This window comes from Carlito syrichta, unplaced genomic scaffold, assembly GCF_000164805.1.
Source record: "Carlito syrichta isolate Samal-C Ts95f unplaced genomic scaffold, Tarsius_syrichta-2.0.1 Scaffold313103, whole genome shotgun sequence".
Taxonomy (NCBI): domain Eukaryota; kingdom Metazoa; phylum Chordata; class Mammalia; order Primates; family Tarsiidae; genus Carlito; species Carlito syrichta.
Window position 1 is genome coordinate 40,042 of NW_007257199.1, and position 25,476 is coordinate 65,517.

The 25,476-nt window shown below is 38.6% G+C and overlaps 1 protein-coding gene across 1 annotated transcript in view; it reads right to left on the reverse strand.

Annotated features, from left to right (window-relative positions):
* Positions 1-25,476, reverse strand: part of LOC103272656 (transmembrane and TPR repeat-containing protein 1) — a 196,127-nt gene that overhangs the window by 31,125 nt on the left and 139,526 nt on the right. Inside the window, exon 8 of the mRNA XM_021718612.1 lies at positions 12,790-12,979. Within this exon, the coding sequence (XP_021574287.1) occupies positions 12,790-12,979 (190 nt within the window). The remainder of the gene's footprint in view (positions 1-12,789; positions 12,980-25,476) is intronic.

Below are 25,476 nucleotides of genomic sequence, written 5' to 3' on the forward strand. Positions count from 1 at the left end.
TTGACTTTTTTAAGAGTTTGAAAACAATCAGAAGCATTGTAAGGCTAAGTAGTAAGGAGTTTTTATGAAAATATGAATCATTAAGCTAAGAGGAATAACAAGTGCTAAAAATTAAGATTACCTCTCAAAAGCTGGCACTTACTCTGAGTAAAAGCAGAAATCTTGCTGAGAATCACAAAGCACACAAATTAGGAAAAAAGCAAAATTGTTTGTGGTGTCTGATAACTTCTTTTTCCATTATACAACTATCTAATTCATCCATTAATAAATGCAGGGACTCTTCAAACTGAGACAAATGTAAGAGAGGGTAGATAAATCATTTTCTTGTTAAACAGTGTGACTTGTGAGACTGTAATTGCCCTGTGAAGGCAAAGTTTATTTAGTGATGTGCAAAACTCCTGCCAGGCCCAGCTCAAATGCCAAGGAGAGCACTCCAGGTACAAATGAATTGTACATTACACAACACGAGGAAAAGGGATTTGTAAAAGTTTCTGCTCTAGCGCAAGGAGAATAACTTTACAGGCAACATATTAATCATAGGCGGAAAGACTGTGGGAAGACAATGTTTAAGGGCCTCTGATTTTTAGGTAGCCACTGAAAAAAAGGTTACATATCTAGTGTTCATTTTATTTCTATACCCACCACTTAGGGAAATGGAGAAATCTAGTAATGGTAGCAAGAAGTTTTACGAACCACCATAAAAGAAGAAATGATTTTTTTTCTTCAATCTTGACTATTTTTGCTAAATTTTCAAATATCATTAAAGACACCCATAATGTTTATAAAGTTTGAAGGCTTGGGTGATAACTGCAGTGTGTGGTTGTAAATATATCAGTGGTATTAGGTGCTATTTTCTTACTCTTAATAAACATTCAGTTTTAACTAACAGGGAAGTTTTATGTTACAGTGTCCTTTTGTTACATTCGAACACACTGACTTTCTAAACTATGGTTCAGCATTAAAAACCTAAAAGTATGTTACTGCCATTAGCTCTTATGACAAAATTTAAAGAAGTTCCCTGTCACCTGAGGTGAGGGAAGAAGGAAGAGAGGATTAATTTCCATAAGCAAGAGTAACACTACACATTGATTCTGATCATGTCTGGACTTGGAAATATATAGACTCAAAAAAGGCAGTCAACTGGATTTTATTAGTCTGGTATTTCTATAAAATGGAGATAGGAGCCCTTATTGTATTCCTGGATTTAAGTTGTGACAATCTTATGATACTGGTGGTGACAACGGTGACAGTGGCAAAAAATACAAAAACAGTTGACAAGTATTCAACACTCCCCATGTGTGGGCCACCACACTGAGTGCTTCGCATGGCCTGCCCTGGTCTAGCCTGACATCTTGGTGCAGGAGGCGCAGAGAGGTGGGCTTACACGGCTAGTCAGTGGCAGAGCCTGGGCTTAGGTTCAGATCAGTGCCAATCAACCCGCTCCACAGCTTCTCCTCCTCCCAGCCCCGGGACTTGGGAGCTCATCTACACACACACACACACACACACACACACACACACACACCCCCACACACCCACACACCCACACACACCGAGGCTGCCTCTAACATTGAGGTAACTGGCTTCCATTTGAGGTTGGTGGTCATGAATTTAAAGTGAGACTACCAAATGAAATTAGAATGACAGAAGGTAACTCTCTGATACAGTTTGTATCATACACAGCAAAGCAATGACATAAAAATATTTGGGAAGAGGCAGTTGCAATGGATCTTTTAAAATGTTCCATTTTAAAATTCTACTCTATTTTCCAACAGTACACTCAATGAAGCAGTTAGTTAATTTTCAAGCTTTCATCAGAAAAATGATATGAAGGAAAATCTCAGATTTGGAGCATGGCCTAATGGTCAAACTTGACTACTGCTACTGAGCTGGAAAACTGGGACCCGAGCAGCAGAGTGTTATCACCACAGGAAAAAGGTGACAGGTAGAGAGGCCAGCTGAGGGTGGTGAGAAGAGGGCATCAGAAGGGCTGGCCAAGTTTGAGACATAGCAGCAGGTCAGACGGCAGCTACTCTCCTGGCATTGGTGGCCACGGACACACCAATAAATGAGTCATCACCAGGGTGAGTCATCACCAGGGTTTGTCTATCAGACACTACAGTGATCCCAAAGCAGGACAAAGTGGATGGGTTGTAAATGGGCTAGAAAGATTGGACTTACAATAGCACAAGAAGGATTTTCATGAATTGAGGTTAGAAAAAGAATCATGTGCAGTTTGCAGAAAATGGAAACTGAGAAGAGAAATGTAGGCCAGGGGAAAAAGAAAAATCAGCTTTGGCACAGAGCCATTTTCTGTTAAATGCAATCTTTATTCCCCAAGTTCAATCTTATTTTACCATTCCCTATATTAAAACATGATGCTTATTTTACCAGGTTTCATAATGGCTGAATTTAGTGATTCATGTGCCATAATAATACCATAAACTATGAATTGGCTGAGTGAAATGCAAAATAATTTCTAGAAATCTGAATATCTACTCCATTCAACTGTGTGGGTCTATGGTAGTAGGGTGTTCTATCCCAGGGGTTGGCTAATTTATGCTACAATGGCAGATTTGAACAGTTGTGACAGATTGCATGGGTAGCAGAGCTCCAAATATTTACTATCTTGTTCTTTTAAAAGAAGTTTGCCATTCCTTGTTCTATCCTGTTATACTGTATTATCCCCTTAACCTTCAAGTCCTTTTTAGAATGAGGTAAAAATGTCAATACGTAAATAATTACTTTCTAATAGTGACTCTCATTCTATTCTTACTTTCTTGTTGAAATGTGTGGGGTTTATTTAAAAAGAGATTGTAGGCTGACAGTCTCTGTCCATTTATTGGTGTGTACTTTTGGTGAGTAGGTTGATGGGGGCTGTGACATGGATCAGCATGGAGGCAAATCAAGAACAGGGCTGAGAACAGGCATGAAGGGAAATGTCTGAGATAAACGCAGTCACCTCCCCAAGTAAGGGAATGTATCAGCCCTACCCTATCCCTCCTTTCTACCAGTTGTACTGGTGGTCACCTCCATTGGTCAAGCTGCAGATTAGTACCCATGTGGACCTGAAAATTTGGATTGTTTTCCAGGGCTTAGAGCTGCAGCCTATGATTTGTGTTGGCTGCAAGGAAACGATGTAAGAGACAGAATGAACAAACCGATTGGGACAAAATTATCACCCTAGTAAAAAATTTAAAAATAAATAACTAATCAAAACTCTCAAAGCCCCATGCCTGTGGGGAGTGGCGGGAGAGAGAGAGAGACAGGATTTCCACTTTCTAATGTCCATCTCAAAAGACATATCATTGTTGAGGTCATCATTAAAAAAGTCAGATATCATTAACCGCCCTCTTTCTCTCAGGTTTTCTTTTTAAAAGTATACTACAGGATTATAAAAGGTATAAAAATACCATAAACTCTCAAGACATTCTGTGAGAATGTAATAAAGAACCAGTACCAAATAAATTACTCTTAAATATAATTTAATGAAGTTTCCTCCATAATGCGGGAAAACCACATTAGAGGATATAGGAAATGGGGAACTATAAAAAGTAGGACTAATGGTATTAACCCCCTAAATAATACAAATAAGACTGGACACTTTCCTGATATATGTAACTTTTTATTGCAAGTCAACAGTCTGATACAAAGTCTGTAAGAGTCATAAAGAAAAGCTCAAGTGCATTTTCAGTCTGTGGTTCTCTGGAGAAATACACATTCACTATTCGTAGAAAAGAAAGGAATATTTAGCCTTTGTCGCTTAAATGTCCTTTATCTCTAACTGTACATATTTTTCACAGAGTGATTACGCTTATCACAAAGGGTAAGAGCAAATTAGTTCACTCTAAAATTCCCTGTTAAAAAGAACTCAATTCAATAATGAATTTCTAGATTGTTCTCTACATTATGTAATATAAGCACAATTGCGTGCCTAGAGAATAAAGGGTGTGAGTAGGAGGAGGAGATAAAGAGACATACAGAACAAGATAAATTCGACTTTTAAATTCTCAAAGATGCCAAGTGAGCTCTTCTGTGATAAATAATAAACTACTCCAGGAGGTCTTAAATTTCTTATGTTCTGAAAATAGGACAAACTAGAAACAATCTCTAAATTCATTCTGTGGTTATTTTTAAAGCAAGAAATCATTTAGATTCTGTATTCTGGCTCTCACCCTCAATGCTGACCAATGAAAAGCCAGTCATTTACTCTTTGAGTTGCTTATCTACAGAAATAGTCCAACCTGATGTGGGAGTGGCCTGGAGCAGTCTGCAGTTTGTAATGGTGCCTAATTTAACTTACTTCTAAAAAAGAGTTTGTTTTTGTTTTCAGTAAGTATAAAAATGTCCGAGAGCATATGTGCAAAGGAGGCTTGTGAAGGGTGGGAAGGGGGTAGTTCTGGGAGATAACACACTTGCTGTTTTATCTCTTACATGTGTTAATTTGCAGCTTTGTAAAATTCATTATCAAAATATTAGTAAGGCTGGGCCCAGTGGCTCACACCTGTAATCCCAGCCAGCACTTTAGGAGGCAGAGGTAAGAGGATTGCCTGAACCCATGGGTTCAAGGCCAGTCTGGGCAACTTGATGAGACCTCATCTCTACAGTAAATCAAAAAATTAGCTGGGCATGGTGGTACGCGTGCCTGTAGTCCCTCCCAACCACTTGGGAGGCTGAGGCAGAAGGAGCCCCTGAGCCCAGCAGGTCAAGTTTGCAGTGGCCATAAGCATGACACTGCACTCCAGCCTGGGCGACAAAGTGAGACTCCGACTCAAAAAAAAAATTAGTAAAAATTCACATAAGTATAATACAATTGTGACAGGATAGAGTATGCCCCTGGCCTCTCTTCCAGTGTCCTGGTTTGATCACAAGGTAGGAAGGAAGAAGAAGGCTTTTAGTAAAATGGAAAAGAAATAAAAATTATAAGCATATATATTGCCTACAATGATGCAAACAAAGCTAGTTAATATCAATAAAAGAAAAATTTGTACATTTTGTAGATCCCCATTGACTCTAAGACTGTCCTTGTCCTTCAATCCCTAACTCCTATGTTCCACAAACATACATAGAAGAAGCTAAAGGACCTGAATGCTTTCTCTTAGTCTTATTTCCTCCCTCTATGACCTGTCCTTTCAAGAAGGAAACAAGTCAAAACAGAGTCAAGGGCATGGCAGGAGAAAGGAAAGTAGGCAAAGGCTTAAAAAGATGGAGGCTTGATCTCATGTACACACACACACACACACACACACACACACACACACACACACTCTCTCTCTCTCTCTCTCTCTCTCTCTCTCTCTCTCCATCTCTTTGACATCAGTTCATATCGTCCAGCCCCGGCCCACTCAGCCACTCTGCTCTGGCCATGTCAGTCTCATTGTTGTCTGTGAAGGTTTCACTACTTTCCTACCTCAGATCCTTGGCACTTGATTTCCCTTATTGAAATGTTCTTCCCCAGACAGCCACATGACTCACTCTTTCACTTCCTTTGTGCCTCTGCTCAAATGTCACCTTAGCTGTGAGGCCAGCTCTGACTTCTTCACAGCATTTAGCATTTGACATGCAAAGACATATTTCAAGTGTTTAAGCGTAAGCTCCATACAGGCAGGACCTACATTTTGTTCCCTGCTCTAATCCCAGAACTAGAAGGCACTCAGTCAATATTAAAACAATGAAAAAGGTAGTGAAGCTAAAGAGAAGAGATTCTCTCCTTAATATAAGCCAAGGTTGCTCTCCTCTGACTAAGATTAAAATAAATATTTTCCATGATTATCTGGACTCCAGTGTATATCCTTGTTTATCCAATAATTTTTTTTTCCTGGTAGTATTTTGTATAGCCTCACTATCTCAAAATTTATGGACAAAACCAGGATTATAAAAGATAATGTTAGCTCAATATTTACTAATATAGTGCATAGATCATTTGGAAATATTCTAGGTAGATGAACGTGTGCTTATTTTGATGATGTTATTACAAATAGTTCATCCGCTATTTCTTTTTAACACAGAAGAATGTCTGTAAAGCAAGAACTCTATTTTCATAAAAGTGTAACACTTATGTTTACTGTCTCAGAGTCAATGTCCTTAACATCATGTCCTTAGTAATTCATCATCGCACAGGAAAAACAAAAACAAAAACAGGATTGTTCCCACTTCAAGAGGTAACTGACAGGATGAAGAACCTGACTTTTAAGAACTGATTCCTATCTCCCTTCTGGTGTGTGGGCAGATCAAGAAAAGTCAGGTCCTAAAAACATGAGCTAGAAGACAAATGTCTGTCTCCAGACTCTGAAAGAAGAAAGGCAGAGTGTAAGTGAGTGGCCAAGAATTGCTGGAGGCTTTAGTTAAAGTTTGAAAAGAATTTTCAAGATGAAGGCCCTCACACTTTCCTCACAGCTGGAACGCTTTGCTAATTTTTTTTTAGGATTCATTAGAGTGGTTTTGAAACAAATTTCCTAAAAGAAAAGGATTAACTGCTTTCAAAGAGGAAATTTCCATTCATTCATCTTGTTATCAAAGACACTGTGAAGGGCCAAGGCTGGCCTGTGTGCTGGTGGGAGCAGGGGTAGGGTTCTACTGTCAACATGAGAGCTCTTGTTTAACACACCTAACCAAGGGACTCACCTTAACTAGCTGGGAAGGAGTCAAGGAAAACCCTCACTGGCAGACCAATCCAATCCTCCACAGCTTGTGCTCCTGCAGATCAGTTTCAACAACGGCAGGCTTGCCAGACCATGAGCTAAGGTCAGATTGTAATAAATCAAACTCATATTCATCCCCATACGTTTCATGCTGCTATTAAACATGGTACTTTTATGGCCTTCAGATATAGTTCACTTAAACAAAAAAAAAGATTCTGCATATCAAAATTGAATTGAACAGAATTGCTAACTGTCTGTAGTTTTACTCATTTTGATAACATATATGGAATGGCAAACAATAAAATTTAGGTTATAAATATTGAATGTGGCAAGTTTTTGGTGCTGGAAATATGGCACTGAACAAACCAGGAAAACAAATTTTTATCCTCTTAGAGTTTATGTTCTGGTTAGCAGACATTAAAGTAACAAAATTACATAGTGATTTAGAAGCTGGAAGTATAATGAAGAACAGTTAAAAAGTGAAAGGAAGATAAGGAAAGTAGTGAGGAGTAACAGACTGCATTTTTTGGTTTTTTTTTTGAGTTGGAGTCTCACTCTGTCACCCAGACTGGAGTGCAGTGGCCGCTCCTGGCCACCGCAGCCTTGACCTGCTGGGCTCCGGCGGTCCTTCCGCCTCAGCCTTCCAAGTAGCCAGAATTACAGGCATGCGCTACCACACCCAGCTGATTTTTTTTCATTTATTGTAGAGATGAGGTCTCGCTGCCCAGGCGGGTCTTGAACCCGCGGGCTCAGGCAATCCACTCACCTCAGCCCCCCAAAGGCGCAGGATTACAGGCTGAGCCACCCAGCCCGGCTGCATTTTTAATACAGTAGTTAAGATAGACCTTATTGAGAAGGTGAAATTTGAGCAGAAGTTTATGTAACTAACTGGCATGTCAGAGTTTCTTGACGATGATTATTCATATCAACCTTGCTTTGTAAAATGAATTTACAAAAAGATGTATAAGGTGATTGCTTTAAAATAAAGTGTTGGGGGGAAAACAGTCCCTTCAAAAAATGACAGAGACAACTGGATAACCACATGCAAATGAATGAAGTTAGACCTCTATATCACTGCGTATTCAAAAATTAACTCAACATGAACCAATGACCTAAATATAAGATTAAAAACTTTTGTGCTTCAAAGGACATCATCAAGAATGTGAAGAAACAACCCATAGAATAAGAGAAAAATATTTCCAAATATATTTTAGGGGCTTACTATCTTGAATGTATAAAGAATCCTTACAATGCAACAACAAAGCCAGGCTCCATGGCTCAGCCTGTAATCCCGCGCTTTGGGAGTCCGAGGTGAGTGAATTATCTGAGTCCGCGGGTTTGAGACCTGCCTGGGCAACTTGGCGAGACCTCATCTCTACAATAAATCAAAAAAATTAGCCAGGCGTGGTAGCGCGCACCTATAGTTCCAGCTACTTGGAAGGTTGAGGCAGAAGGATCGCCGGAGCCCAGCAGATCGAGGCTGCAGTGGCCAGGAGCGGCCACCGCACTCCAGTCTGAGCAACAGAGTGAGACTCCAACTCAAAAAAAAAAAAAAAATGCAACAACAAAAAGACAAACAACTCAATTAAAAAATGGGCAAAGGGCTTGAATAGACATTTCTCCAAAAAGATATAAGGATAGCCAATAAGCATATGAAAAGATGCTCCATGTTATTAATCATTAAGGAAATACAAATCAAAATCACAGTGAGATACCTCTTCAAACTCACTAGGAGAGACTTAATTAAAATAAAAAAATAACAAGTGTTGGTAAGGATGTAGAGAAATAGAAATACCAGAACATTTCTGATAGGAATATAACATGGCGCATCCACTGTGGAAATCAGTTTGGTAATTTCACAAAAAGTTTAGAATAGAATTATCTTATGTCTCAACAATTCTATTCCTAGTTACACACTCTAGAGAAATAAAAATATATGTCCACAGAGAAAAGTGTACATAAAAGTGTATAGTAATGTTATTTGTAATAGCTCACAGGTTGAAAAACACTGAATGTCCATCAATGAATAAACAAACTGTGGCGTATACTGAAGAAGTTAAAATATGCTATCCTGGCATATTTACTATTTAAATTAACAACACTTGAAAAACAGCAGGAAGATCACTTTGAACTTCTTGTCTGTTTCTTAAAAGCAGAAGATGGAATTTCCAAGTGAAAGATGCCCTCCCTGTACTAGAAAGATACAACATTCTTATCCCCAAGGACAAGGAGCAGAATCCAAGAGAATTTCTTATAGAACTGTAAAGTAACTCTTATCTTTCAAGCTTTCCCATATAATTTAGTTGCATCTTTACAACTTACTATTCTTTGTCCAATTCAGCATATAAGTAACAGACTCTAAGTGCTTCTCTGGGTTTTAATTTATGAGGGTAGAACTTATATTAAATAAACTGTATATTTTTCTCTTGTTAATCTGTCTTATGTTAGTTTAATTGTTAAACCCAGCCAGGATCCTAAGAGGATGAAGTTGGAGTTTTTCTGCCAGTACAATACATGCAACGGAATGTTATTCAGCCATAAAAAGGAAGGAAGTATTGCTACAAGTTACAACTTCATTGAACTTCAAGAACATCATACAAAGTGAAAGAAGACAGACACAAAAGGTCATATATTCGATATCCTTTTATTTGATATATCCAGAATAGGTAAATCCATAGAGACAGAAAGTAGATTAGAGGTGACTGGGGATGGAAGACGAAGAGCTGTGAGTGATTACTTAATGACTATGGAGGTGTTTTATAGATCATAAAAAAGCTTTGAAACTAGAAAATGCAGGTAGTTGTGAATTGTGAATACACTAAGTAGCATTAAATTGTACGCCTTAAAATGGTTAATTGTATGTTACATGACTTTCACCTAAAATAAAAAAAAGGTGTGTAAATCATTTAAATTTTTTTCATCAAATTTTCAGGACCACATTTTATATTTTATATTAAAATTTGAATCCTTATTCACTTCAGTCTTTAACCTATTTATTGTATTTCAATCATTTTGTACTTTATTGAGGTACAGTTCACATACACTAAATGTACACATTTTAAATGGATATTTTGGTGGGTTTTAATATATGTATGTGGTTCAGCAACTACCACCACAATCACATTTTAAAAAGCATGAAACATTTCAAAAAGTTTTTTCAAATCTCCTTACAGTCAATCATGTTTTCTGTCATTATAATTCTTCCATTTCTAGAATCTGATATGAATGGAAGCATATAGTATATAGTCTTCTATGCCTGGCTTTTTTCATTTAGTTCCACGTTCACCCATTGTTTTATGTATCAGTAGTGTGTTCGTTTACATTTCTGAGTAATTTACCACTTTAAGTTTGCCCATTTAAAAGTTAGGTCATAGCCGGGCTCAGTGGCTCAGCCTGTAATCCTGCGCTTGGGGAGGCTGAGGTAAGTGGATTGCCTGAGCCCGCGGGTTCGTGATCCGCCTGGGCAACTTGGCAAGACCTTGTCTCTACAATAAATCAAAAAATTAGCCGGACGTGGTAGCGCGCGCCTGTAGTTCCAGCTACTTGGAAGACTGAGGCGGAAGGATCTCCGGGGCCCAGCAGGTTGAGGCTGCGGTGGCCAGGAGCGGCCACTGCACTCCAGTCTGGGAACAGAGTGAGACTCCAACTCAAAAAAATAAATAAATAAAAAATAAAAGTTAGGTCATTAGACTGCTACCACTTTTCAGCTATTATTTGTAAAGCTGCCATGAATAGTCACATACAAGACTTTTGTGTGAATACATATTTCATTTCTTTTCAGTAGATACTGGTGCTTAGAATTGTTTAATTTTATGTTTAACTTTTTCAGAAATTGCCAATTTTTTCCAAAGTGGACAAGCTATTTTTTATTCCTACCAGTATGTATAAGTGTTCCAGTTGTTCCACACTGACCAATACTTAGTGTTGTGAATCTTTTAAATGACACTCATTTTAGTGTGTATGTGGTGGTATATCTTTGTGGATTTAATTTGAATTTCCCTAATTATTAATGATGCTGAGTATCTTTTCATGTGTTTATTAAAAACTTTCTTTGCATATCTTTTGTGAAGTGGCTACTTGTATCTTTTGCCCATTTTAATGAGTATTTTGTCTTCTTCTTGTTGAATTTTAAGAGCACTTTAAATATCCCAAGATACAAGTCCTTTGTAGATATATGCTTTACAAATATTTTCTCCTAATTTGTGGCTTACCTCTTCATTTAATTAACATTATATTTTGATGAGCAAAATTGTTGTTTTGGTTGCTGTTGTTGAGTTGGGGTCTCCCTCTGTTGCCCAGGCTGGAGTGCAGTGGCACCATCACAGTTCACTGCAGCCTTGACCTCCTGGGCTCTGGCAATCCTTCTGCCTTAGTCTCTGAGTAGTTGGAACTACAGGCGTGCACCACCATACACAGTTAATTGTCAATTTTTGTTTGTAGAGATGAGGTCTCACTATATTAACTAAACTGGTCTTGAACTCCTGGGCTCAAGTGATCCTCCTGCCTTGACCTCCCAAAGTGCTGGGATTGTTGGCATGAGCCATTGTACCCAGCTGGCAAAATTTTTAATTTTGATGTCTAATTTATCAACTTTTTCTTTTATAGTTTTTACTTTATGTGTTCTAAGAAACATTTCATCTAAACTTACAAAGTTGTTCTCCTGTTTTCTTTTATAATTTTTAGTTTTATTTAATATTTTGGTTTGGAAGCTGATCCACTTAGGTTTAATTGCTGGTTATTGTATGATGTAAGGGATACAGCTCATTTTTTTCCTCACAGATATTCAGCTATTTCAGCATCTTTTATTTAATAAGCTATCTTATACTTTCTCTGTTGAATTATCTTGGCAACTTTGTCAAAATCAATTGGTCACATATGTGTGGGTTTAGCTCTGGAATCTCAATTCTGTTCCATTTTTTATTGACAATTTTTTTAAAAACTAGGTTTAAATCTCATTTCCTGTTTCTTCACATGTCTAGTAATCTTTAGTTAAAAACTAGGCATTGTTTGTCATACTCTGTAGTAACTTTGGATTTTATTTTGTTCTTCCGAAATTGTTGGTTCTCTTGTTTTAATATTTTTGACGAACATGCCTTGACTCAAATTGGAAAATCGGTTTCTCAGCAGAGTGCTGAAATTTTTGCTGTTTTATTTTCTTTTGCCCAGATCTCTGGAGATCTTTTTGGTGTCTGCATGGCTTCATGATCAGTCCATGATTTGGACAGAGGTTATACAGAGACAATTAAAGCCAGTGAAGCTTCCATTCTCTGCAGCCTAACCTGTATATGGGTTGAAGAATACATTCAAACTTGAAGCAGGTAAGTAAGTCTCATCGGCTTTTAATTTTGCTTGTGCTTCCCAGGAAGTTTCATGTATACATGTCATTTAGCAATCAGCCATAAATTTACAGAAAGTATATTATCTCAATCATTCTATAGCTCTCTTGCTTTTTCCAAAATCTTCCCCTTAAATTTCTAGCTGCTCTATTTCTATCCCAAACCAAATCAGTCAATTCTAGCCAGCAAACTTACGAATTTTTACCACCGGATCTGGGAGGATGGAAGCACCCTCAGGTAAGAAGCATTTTAGCCAATGCAGTAGCAGTTTTTCAAAAGTGAACATTTTCAAGTTTTTTCTTTTTTGCTGTCTTTGATCATTTTTGAAATGGTTGTATTTAATAATTTTGTCCAGTTTTATACCGTTTGGGGAAGGTAGGGGGACAAGACACCCAACTGCTTCAGTAGATCATTGGTGGAAATTGAGTCTTAAACATATTTTAAGCATTTATGAATATGTTATTTATCACCATTTCATCTGGCATTAAGTTAAACCAAATAAGTTACTTCAAAAATTTGTCAAGCACAGCAGAAAAAAACAAACAAACAACTATTTGAATACATTAAATTTCAGATTCAATTTCTAAAGAGTTAGTAGAAACAGTAAAAAAACAATCTAATTAAGGGTCTGGTAACTCTGCTAAGGTCTTTAAGATACATATTACCTACGAGGAAAAGTTTAAACATACAAAGTTGTAGAGAAAAGAGAGTAAATTCAATTTAGATCCAGATCCCCTGTGCAAAAAAGAACATTATGAGTATAGAATATCTGTCTTCAAATGCAGAGCTCATTTGATTTCTGAGAAAATTACCTTAAAAGCTGCTAAGCAGTGCAGGCTCAATAAGGCCATCACAACTGCCAGAAGGATGGTGGCTAGGTTCCGCATGTCCCATATGGTCTCTACCAGAGGAATACTACCGACCTGCCAGTCGTAGCACAGGGTAACAGGTGCAAGCAGAAGCCACACATTGAAGGCCAAGAGGTAGGAATAGGTAAGGAATCTACAAAGAGAAAAAGAATCACAAAAATCACTCAAGACCCACCATATTTTGCACATATTCATTTGCTATGTTTTTATTAAATAGCATTTCTATACTATCAATGTTATTTTGTAGGAAAAGACAAGGGAAGATGGAAAGCCATTTGCTTATTTATTATTAATTGATCAATGTGGGATATATCTAGTAGGTTCCAGCCCCTATGTAAGGTGCTGGCCTTTTAATGGTGAACAAATACAGACATAGTTTCTATCACCTATATTTAAAATTTTTCAAACAAATAGATACATCGCACCCTGAAATAAATGCTGTGAAGGAAAAGTTTGATGAAAGAACATGACAAAAATGCTGCCCTGTTTTAGGCATGATTCCTTGGATAAAATACATTGGAAGTTCCTTCTTTTTTTTTTTTTTTAAAATATCTAGCTTTCTTTTTTTTTTTTTTAAAGATGTGGGTTACAATTCAGGGTTAGGTATACAAATGTTCATTATGCAGGTACCTTGTTGATGAGGTGTGCCCCTCCCTTCCCTGACATTTTCCCTCAACTGCCAATTCCACCAGCCCTTCCCCTTGCAGTGTTCCACTACTACCAATCCCTTTCTTATAGTATTATGATAATTGTTCAAGGTCTGTTTATGAGTGAGAACATACAGCACTCTGTTCTCTGCTTCTGTGATAGACCACTGAGTATGATAGACTCTAAATCCTTCCAAGTTGCTGCAAAATCCATATGTTTGTCCTTCTTTATGGCTGCATAATATTCCACTGTGTATATGTACCACATTTTTTATCCAGTCCAGCTTTGATGGGCAGCATGGTTGGTTCCAGGTTTTTGCTATTGTGAATAGAGCTGCAACAAACATATGTGTGCAGGTATCTTTTTTGTAGAACGATTTGAGTTGTTCTGGGTATACTCCCAATAAGGGGATTGCTGGGTCATATGGAAGGTGAATTTCTAGTTCTTTCAGAAATTGCTACCACTAACATACTACTAAATGGTCAGAAACTCGAAACATTTCCCTTGAAAACTGGAATAAGATAAGGCTGCCCATTCTCACCCCTCTTGTTCAACATTGTGTTGGAAGTCCTAGCTAGGGCAATTAGACAAGAGAAGAAAACCAGGGGTATCCAAATAGGAAAAGAGGAAGATTAAGTTATCTCTCTTTGCTGATGATATGATCCTATACCTTGAAAATCCAAAAGAATCTGCCAAAAACCTGCTTTCACTGATAAAGGACTTTGGCAAAGTCTCAGGGTACAAAATAAATGTGCAAAAGACAGTTGCATTCTTATACACCAACAATAAGCAGGCAGAGAACCATATAAAAAGCACAATCCCATTCACAATAGCCACAAGGAAAATGAAATACCTCAGAATCTTCCTAACCAGAGAAGTGAAAGACCTTTAAAATGAAAACTACAAAGCACTGCTCAAAGAAATCCAAGAAGAAGCTGGGCTCGGTGACAGCCTGTAATCCCACGTGCTTTGGGAGGCGGAGGTGAGTGGATTGCCTGAGCCCACGGGATCGAGACCCACCTGGCCAACTTGGCAAGACCTCATCTCTACAATAAATCAAAAAATTAGCCGGGTGTTGTAGCGCGCGCCTGTTGTTCCAGCTACTTGGAAGGCTGAGGCAGAAGGATCACCAGAGCCCAGCAGGTGGAGGCTGCGGTGGCCGGGAGCGGCCACTGCACTCCAGTCTGGCCGATGGAGTGAGATTCCAACTCCAAAAAAAAGAAAAAGAAAGAAAGAAAGAAAGAAATCCAAGAAGGCACAAACAAATGGAAAAATATTTCATGTTCCTGGATAGGAAGAATCAACATTATTAAGATGTCCATCCTACCAAAGGCAATCAATAGATTCAATGCAATACCCATTAAATTAACAACATCATTCTTCTCAGACCTGGAAATGACAACATGGAACTGTCCCTTCTTAATAGTGCCCAGAATTCTGCAGTAGATTTGAAAATATTTCATTATTTTTATAACAGATTGACCCATATTAAATTATTTCAAAAAAATCACAATATTTGTGGTAGGGTGATAAATTCCTATTCACGAATGAAGAGGCTAGCCTTCAAGAAGAAGGAAAAATGCTTATTGACAGAAAGAGACAGGGACAATGAATGGAGGTGTTATTACTGTTTCCTGCCTGTGACTAAGCACTAAGGTAAAATGGAAGGCATTCTAGTTGGTCCCTTTCCTTGGGGGGTAAAGGAAATTAAATTTATTTGAATTTGTTCAGTCAAAACGTTCATTAATAGCCTTGTGAACTGCACAAAACGTCTGTTCAAACCTCCACACTAGGAAAAGACCAAACTCTAGCATGGCTTCTAGCAGGGCAAGGCCATGTCCCTAAGAGGACCCCAGTCCTTCATTAAAATGCCTGCCTGAGAAATCTCAAGACTGTCAGAACTTACTCTTTGTTCTAGCCAATGTCTAACAACAGGCTCCTGACCACCCTTTTTTAGAGCATTTATTAAAAAGTGTTTATGATTGTGAGTACTCATCTTTTACAACTCAGAAACATCTCTCTCAAGGACCTAAGAACCATCCTTCGAAATGTAATCACCAGGAAGGACAGGGTCTCTGTCTCCTAGTCTGTGAAAGGATACAATCCTAACTTTAACAGCTGCCAGCTAGCAGACCCAGCTGGCTTAATGGGTTTTACACTAACCAACTCTCTAAATCTTCACTTCTGTGACTCTACTGAACCCCCCACTCAACCACCTTCCTCATTTTCCCTTTGAAAGGCACAATCACCTCTGCACAAATCAGAAGGAAGCTCAGCTCTTTCTCCTATTATCAGTAGTTAGGAGTAAAATCTGTGTTCACCGTTATAGCTCAAGTCTGTGTTTATCTTTTACACCTTACTGGGATTAAAATTAAACAGAAGAATTGGATACATTTCTTCTCCTCAAGGAATATATAATCCAATAGTAAAAATAGGACACACTGAATTTAAAAGGCAGAAAAAACAGAAGAGCACCATAAAAGAGATTGTGAAGAGAAGCCCTCCCCTGTTTAGTCAGGTTCTGTTGGAGAGACTCTTGCGTTGGCAAAGAAGTTAAACAAGCTAATTTCTAAATTACCTTCCAGTGTGAAGCATCAATTCACCTAGAATTCCTGTCAATAAGCAGCTACTTGTTTGGAATCCTCTTCCCAGAACTTCCAGGCTGATCTCCTCCAAGGGTGGCAGTGAAAAGGAAAAGCATTCACAACCATGAGAGTGTGAAGCTGGGAGGGAGTGTATTCACTGCGCCAACTTTCAAACCCCAACAGAGAAATGGGTTGAAGGAGCAGGGATATTTCAATGATGTTTCTCAACACTTTCCCTTCTGTTGTAATTTTAGATTAAATGACAATGTACAAATAGAACAGTATATGCTAAAAGCTTGATGTAGTCCAAGCTTCGTTATTTAACAAAAACAAAAGAAAAAAATGCCTTTTTCCTTTTAGGCTTGAACCTGTGAAATTGCCACAGGAGAATGCCATCTCCACAGAAGGACGATTGGGTCACTTTGAGCTTCTTTTTTTCACAGAGCTTCCAGGCTGGCACCATCTACTTTTTAGCTCAATAAAGATTCTCTGTGACTTAGCATTTCAGGTGAATGATGAACCAGCAAACTTGGCAAGAAAATCAGGTAGCTCTGCCACTCAGTCACACCCCAGCTCTTAAAAATTACTTAAAAAAAATTATGTTCCTCTTGAAATAATAGATCTAGGCATGATCATCAATGGCTGCTAAATTTATTAGGTGAAAAGCTGATGAGATACTTTAAAATGGATGAATCAGGCTAAATCAAATACCTAAAACAGACTAATCAATCATAATATCACAGAAAGGGAGATGAACAGCCTGATGTCCTCCTGATGGAAATACACACTATGCCAACAAAGAATAAAATGAAATCTGAATTGAACAAGTTCTAAATCTTATTACAGGTTTACAGCAAGCACAGGAAACAACAGAACACGTCACATGACACCACATGGATGCAAAGTGCAAATTCTGTATGTGAGAAATGTCACAGAACAAATGACCCAGTTTCTTAAACAAATACAGTATAATGGCAGGAAAAAAAAGGAGGGTGAGGGCATCCATAAATTAAAAGGAACTTAAGAGGCATATCAAAGTGCAGATTTCGTTTAGATGCTAATTCAAACAAACCCCTATTAAAAATAGTCATTCAGAATATAATGAAAAAAATTGATATAGAAAAAAATGGATATAGCTGATTGGATATAGAAAGTACTGGATGAGAGAATCATCATTAATTTTTAAAGTGAGATAATAGTATTGTGGTTATATTTTTAAAGAGTCCTTGTCTTTTAGAAATATATACACACAAATGAAATAAAATACACACAAATGAAATAAAACAATGTCTGGGGTTTGCTTTAAAATAATTGACTTAGAGCAGGGGAGAGGAACTAGGTAGGACATGGAAGAAACAAGATGGCGGGAGTTACAATTGCTGAAGTTGGGTGATGGCACGTATGTAGTGGTCCTTATGCCACTTCTCTATTTTTGGACATATTTGATACTTTCCATAATAAAAACTTTTTTTAATTAGGAGAAAAAGATAATAAAAATGCAATAGTAATACATTCTTTTTTTATTTCTACCTGCAGCTTGACTATGGAACATCTGGCAATGTGATACAGAATTTATTATTTTAATTTTGGCCTTGCTCTGCAAGTTGACCTCAGTTTCTTATGTTTGCTAGACTATTGTATTGGCAAAAAGCAAATGTAAGAACAATAATATTTTTAAAAGTTACAATCCCGACAGTTAATTACACATTTTTAAAAAATGTTCATTGTGACCTAAAGAGGTTAAAAAAGTAAAGTAACCCACAGAACTAAAAGCAGTTGCCCCTTTCTGTAACCCCAGAAAGGCCAAGACTATGTGTTATCTCTAAACCTGAGATACATTCCGTAGCTTCTAGTGCAGATGAATTCAGATCAATGTTGCTAATAAACTCTTTAAATACTATTTGAAATACTGGCATAGCATTGGAAAATTTTTGCAGACTTAAGTACAAAGAAGCCATTTGGAATCATTCCAAAAGCTAATTACACTGGGGGTGGAGGGGTGAGTAGTTCAGCTAGCTGTAATCAACAACTAAAGTATTTCTTTTTAATTCCTTGACTATGAATTCCATTCAAGCTAATCACCTTGTTTATTTCTGCTAAAATTTCAGAAACAACATTATCTGTCAAATATTTCTGCTGGGTTATCTTTTTTAAAGCAGAAGCAAAACCAAACTGAATTATTTACTAATTTTCTATCAAAAATTCTGTGAACAGAAGGAAAACCACTAAAATATCTGACCAACAAAATGGAATGTAGAGCACAGAAAGCCAAGAATTCAGCTTAAACAATTTAGTCATGCATCTTCATTGATAAGCCAGAAAAGAGTAAAGAGGTTTCTGGACAGAAATACACAAAGGGAAAGACAGGCTGAGGCTGTGGGAGAAATGGCATTCATCAAATGGCACTAACAAAACTGTTTGGCTCTTTACATCGAAATCTCCATTTTTATCAAGAAAAAAAACCCAAAGCATTTTAAGTGCAAAAATAAATAAATTCTGTTTTTTGCCTCTTAGAAAGCCTTTCTGGCTAAGAAATAATATGAACCTAATATATTTCCTTTACCTTGGAAAGATGCCTATGATAGGTACATATGAAAAAAAATATTTTTTTTGTTTTGTTTTTCGCTTTTTTTTTTTTGAGTTGGAGTCTCACTCTGTCACCCAGACTGGAATGCAGTGGCACGCTCCCGGCCACCACAGCCTCAACCTGTTGGGCTCCAGCAATCCTTCCTCCTCAGCCTCCCAAGTAGCTGGAACTACAGGCGCGCGCTACCACGCCCGGCTGATTTTTAATTTATTGTAGAAACGAGGTCTCACCAAGTTGCCCGGGCTGGTCTCAAACCCGCGGGCTCAGGCAATCCACTTACCTCGGCCTCCCAAAGTGCTGGGATTACAGGCTAAGCCACCGAGCCTGGCCGAAAAAAAAATCCTATAGAGCAGGAGAAATATACAGCTTTTGCTTGTTTTACATAAAAAGTTACTAGCTGGGCTCGGTGGCTCAGCCTGTAATCCCGCACCTTTGGGAGGCCGAGGTAAGTGGATTGCCTGAGCCCGCGGGTTTGAGACCAGCCCGGGAAACTTGGTGAGACCTCATTTCTACAATAAATTAAAAATGAGCCGGGCGTGGCAGCGCGCACCTGTAGTTCCAGCTATTCGGGAGGCTGAGGCGGAAGGATCGCCGAAGTCCAGCAGGTCGAGGCTGCGGTGGCCAGGAGTGGCCACTGCACTCCAATCTGGGCGACAGAGTGAGACTCCAACTCAAAAAAAAAAAAAAGTTACTGCTCAAAGGATCATTTTTTCACTTTCACCTACAAAATCCTTTATCATTTCACAACAGAAAGTTGGGTCCACTTACACACTTGCCTCTTTTGGAAGGGCATTTGCCAACTGTCTACATACCAGCCTTAGTGTACGATACCTTTCCCACCAGAGTGAAGCACCCCACCCTACCCTGACGCTACTTTCATCACTAGGTTTTGGCGACTTGTCCTGCCCCCTCCCAGGTTGTTGCTTATTTTCATCCTCACAACCCTTGAATTACCATTGATGCTTCAAAGGGTCTCTGCCTCCCTGTGTCCCAACCAGGACAGGCCTACACAGGCATTACTTACTTATTATTGTTGTTAGCATTTTCTTCCCCTACCAATATTTTCTCCAGGGCTTTTCATAGAAGGCTACTTCTTGCACTACTCTTCTCAATAGACAGGAAAATTTCACTTGAGTTCAAGAAATATTGAGTAATTACTCTGCACTTTTCTAGGTGCTGAAGGGTAATAAGATGTAGTGTCTGCCCTCCACATTTTCACTGCATTGATGGTGAGAACACACACAAATTACCAAGTTGAGTAAGAATGTAATGTAGATATCAGGTTTCACTGGAGTTCTTAGAAATGAGAGATCAATGAAAAAATGGAATATTAAGGAAAACATCCTAGTATCTCCAAAGAATTTAAGTAGCTGGAGAGATGGGAGATAGTCCAGGCAGAACCACTCAATAAAAATGGCTTCAAATTGTAAGTGAACATGGCACATTCTGAGAACAGTTATGAGTACAGGATTTAAAATGATTAATATAAACTATAAAATTACTATACTAGGATGTCTAAAATGAAAAAAAAAACATATCAAGTGTCAGTGAGGATGTGGAACAACTGGAACTTTGAAACACTACTATAAATTGATTAAACCACCTTGGAAAACTGTAGGCAGTTTCATGAAAGCAAAATAAATGCATACCTCATGAACTAGCAATTCCGCTCCTAAGTTTATACCCAACAACACTGCACAGGTTTACTCAAAGACATTTAAACAATTGTTCATAGTAGCACTATTCTTAACAGCCCAGAACTGGAGACAATCAATAGGTACATCTACAATACAATGGATACACACATTGTAAAATATCCATGCAACGAAAATCTATTCCGCAATGAGAATGAATGCAAAAACAAGTACAAACTTCATAATGATAATGTGGAACAAAACCAGAAGGCACAAAAGAACAAGAAGTCAAGGAAAATCATCTATGGACAAGGATTGGATAACTGGAAGCAGAACCTGACCCCCAGAAAACAGGACTGGCACCAGAAAGCCACAAGGCAATTCCCAGACAAATGAATGATATAGGAGGCAACCTACTGCCCTCATCTCCTTACTACTCAGTGACCATAAAACAGATGGTGCCAGATAAGTGCTGCGGCCCCTCCATGGGGCATTCCAGGGCCAAGACTCATCAGCAGTACTGAACATTTGCTTCAGCACCTGGAAATAGAGATGGCAAAGACTATTTCCAAACACTTAATGAAATGGGTAGAGATCCAAACTTTCATTGTGTTTTGTTAAAGTTCTTCTGGCTTATAAGGACCAATGGTCCAATTAAACCATCTCAATTTAAAGGTAGGAATTAATATTTTTCAAAAAAAATTTTTTTTTAATTTTAGAGACAGACCTTGCTATGTTGCTCAGGCTGGCCTCAAACTCCAGACCTCAAGTGATCCTCCTGCCCTGGTCTCCCAAAGTGTTGGAATTACAGCCTCCATGCCCAGCCAAATTATTTTTTAAATTCCCAGAATAATCCAAAGACAAGAAAATGCAGAGTAAAATCAAGCTTCTTGGGAACCAAAACCAAGCAGTTACAAGAAAGAAAGGCAGCACCCTCCCTTCAGGCTACAGGTCTTCTTCATGGCTATCCTGCTTATCTTAGTATTTGCTTTACCTTCTCTCTCTGCTCATGGCCTTCTCAGACTTGTTCATGACTGAGGAGTGTGGTCATCAATTCTGTCCCCAGCCTCTCCTTCTGTCTTCACACACCCATCACTTCAGTCTTTTTTTTTTTTTTTTTTTTTTGAGTCAAGGTCTCCCTCTGTCACCCAGGGAGGACTAGTGCAGTGGCAAGGTGATCACAACTCACCACTGCCTCTACTTCCTGGTCTTAGATGATCCTTCTGCCTCAGCCTCCCAAGTAGCTGGGACTACAGGCACATGCCACCATGCCAACCTAATTTTTCAATTTTTGTAGAGATGAGGTCTCACTATGATGCCCAGGCTGATCTTGAATTCCTGGACTCAAGCAGTCCTCCCGCCTTAGCCTCCCAAAGCGTCACCAACTCTCACAGGTTTTGAACCCCAACTCCTCCAGATGCTTCAGGTCCCAGAGTAGATGTCACTTCCTCTGACAAGCCTTCCCCATCACCCCTCCCAGGCTAGTCTGGTGTTCCACAGCATAAGACTTAGCACGCTGCCCCAAAACTGCCCATTCATGTGCCTGTGTGCCCCACTAAAATAGAAGCTTCTCGTGGGAAGTGACTACATCTGTGAATAGTTATTTCTCTAGTACCCAGACCTTTAAATAAATAGATTTGGTGGGTTTTAAGAAATCAACTTGATATTAAAATAATAACTAAGAGTCTGAAAATATTTGAATTTTATACTTTTATTTTGGTCTGAGGACAGTCATAGAGTTTTCTACAATCCTATAAAAGATGTCTGCTAGACTTGCAGCTGTCCAGACATGTAGCTGAAAGGCACAGATGGAAGATTCTGCCTTTTTGTAGCCCTGTCAGCACCCAGTGCTGTGCTGGCTTGTAGCACACCACCAAATTCTAAGGAACAGAGTAAAGGCACTCCCCTTGCACAGAAGCGTTATCATAAAGCTATGCCGGGCTAATTTTTTTTCTTATTTTGCATTAAAATGCAATAAATATAGTTAAAATGAGAATTTTTGATACCATAGATAAACTACAAAGTGAATCTGAAATGTCATTAAGTCTTTCTGACCTTTGAAATACGCCATTAATACAGTTATCTTATTAACAGAGATAGCTTCATCAGAGTGGAGAAAATGAAGTTCAACATCTAAGACTGCTAAGAACTTCTTAGCCATATAATCTGCAAAAAAGCAAATAGAGTTTCTGCAAAAGAAATACTTGGTTCATTTTTAACCTGAGGTCTCTTTCTATAAAGCATTTCATTTGACAACATCTTTATTTCAAATTAGTAGACTCTCACTGACTGCAGGTTCAACATTTACAGAGCAGACTTATACTGACTGATCCCTGTGCACCAGGCTAAGGTTCCTGTTTCTTTCTTTCTTTCTTACTTTCTTTTTTTTGAGTCAAGGTCTCACTGTGTCTCCTCGGCTGGAGTACAGTGATCATGGCTCACTGCAGCCTTGATCTCTTGGGCTTTAGGCAATCCTTCCACCTCAGCTTCTTGAGAAGCTGGGACTACAGGCCCACACCACCAAACTTGCTAATTTTTTGACTTCTTTGTAGAGGTGAAGTCTCACTATGTTGCCCAAGCTGGTTTAGAACTCCTAGACTCAAGTGATTCTCCCACCTCGGCTTCCCACCATGCCCAGCCAAGTTTTCAGTTCCTACACAAGAATTATGTTGGTCTGCTAATGAACCGCATCCAATAATATTAAGAATCCTATTAACATGTGCAATATTTTCTAGTTTACAAAGCATTTGCATGTAGAGATTATCTGATAACAACAAAATCTCTATGAGGTGGGTATTATCACTCTTGCTGCAAAAGGAATCGCCTTAGAGGCTGTGATTTGTTCAGCGTCTCACAGCAAGCACATCACAGAGCCTGCACACACACAACAGTTTTCTGGCTTCAAATACAATTCTACATTGTATCAAATGGTATTCCATTGGCATTTCTTTATTAACGTGGAGAAATGAAAGGAAATACGGTGAGTTAAATGCTGGTGTTTCATGGAGAAGCAACTGCTTGAGACCCTGACTTAATCCTTGATCAGTGCAGCCTAGAAGAACCTGAGATTTCAGGTAGTTCAAGCAGGGCTGACATAAACTTAAAATCCATGTATAATCTCTTCTAATGGCACATCAAACTGATTGCACTGCTGAGAATGTTTGTTAGAGCATCTCACAAAAAACAGAATTCTTAAATAAAAGCTCAGGCTTGGTATTTTTTTTTTTCAGCGTGAAAAGCAATTTTGGCCTTTATGTTTCAACATTAGCAGAAAATAAAATAAGTGTTCCATTAACTTTCATTGGCTTCTCTGGGAGTTAAGATTATAGTAGAAATAAAATATGTAGATTTAAAGAATTAGACAGTTTTCTTCACCAAGCAAAATGTCAATAAGTGATCCAGATCAGCATTTTCTTTCTTTTTTTTTTTGAGTTGGAGTCTCACTCTGTCGCCCAGCCTGGAGTGCAGGGGTCGCTCCCAGCCACCACAGCCTCGACCTGCTGGGCTCCTGCGATCCTTCCGCCTCAGCCTTCCAAGTAGGTGGAACTACAGGCGCGCGCTACCATGCCCGGCTGATTTTTTGACTTATTGTAGAGATGAGGTCTCGCCAAGTCGCCAAGTTGCGGGTCTCGAACCCACGGGCTCAGGCAATCCACTCACCTCAGCCTCCCAAGGTGCGGGATTACAGGCTGAGATCAGCATTTTCTAACAACTCATCGTTAGTCCCAAGGTAAATTTCCCTCTTCTGATTCCCTCCTCTTTCCCCTTCCATGTATTTCTCCCCTTCATTCCCAATGTCCAGAACAAATCAGATAAATTACTACCACAAAGTGTCATTTTCAATTGGAAAACTACACTTGGTGACCTTAATAATCTCTTTCATCCCCAAGAAGCTCTTTATCTATTAACATAATTCAAAAGCATAATGGGGGCAGCACCCCACTGCAGAGAGCTCTGCAGCTACAGAGGACTCAGCTTTTACCTGTGGGCCTCAAAAGAGGTGGCTCCCAGAAACATGTACGCTGCTGGTCAAATACAGATTCTGTCATCCAACCTTGTGACCTACTCAGTCAGAATTTCTGTGAGATGAACCAGGAAATCTTTATTTTAGACATGCTTCCTTGAGTGATTCTCATATTCAGTCAGGTTTTGGTAATCACTGCTTTAAAAAACAGAATAACTTCAGTTTCATTTCAAAAAAACATGTTGTAAGGGCCTCCTATAAATACATTTTGGAGGCCCTCCTTGTGCTGAAACAAGAACAGAGTAGTTCATTTTGCAAAGCTCCCTTTAAATATACAATGTATTATTTTACAAAAAGAAAAATGTTACTTCAGTGAACATCTGTTCAGAGTTTATTATGAGATAGCCCCACATTAGGGGCTTCAAGAGATAAAACTGTTAGGAAGACACAGTGTCCCCAAGGCTGTAACAAAGTCTAAGGTTTTGCAGCTCTCAGAAACCATCAGCTGAAAATGGAAAGCTCGAAAAAGAAGCTTCCTTAGAATCTGGCAGATGTTGAGTTCTATCTTAATCTTATTATTCCCTATCTTGATCTTTTTCTACAAAGTAATACAAGCCTCTGCCTACATTTCTGGACAGCAGAAACAAACCTACCCACTTAAGCAAATCTATTCTGGCTGCCTATCTAGGATCACATCTCATGAAAAAACATGATGCTGAGAGAGGGCCTTTATATCCTTTCACTGAAATATATTATGTTATCACTTTCCTGGGTATAAAAGACAACCATTTTCAATATTATACAGCAATACATCTTCCATCAAGTATATACTGCTCTATGTCTTGTCCTTTTCAAATAGGTAAGACAAAACCAATTACCAGGCAGCAGAGCGTGGCCTTAATAGTGGATACGTGCTGTTTCTAACTGTATGCTCCAGCGCTATGCAGAAACTATACTTAACTTGGGCTTTTGTTTTTCTCCTTAATCCCAGATTTTCAAGAATGAATGTCATCGTTTCTAAAGACACTTATAGTTATGGAAGCATAAATTAGAAGCAAAATGGCAATATTCTGACAGGACAAGTTACACATCAAATGTATTCTAACACTTTTCAAGTGCAAATCCACTGAACCCATGGAAGCAGAATCTCTTCTGACCCCAGAATTGGTACTTTCACATGATTCCCAAGTGTTCCTGAAGCACATCTAGGTT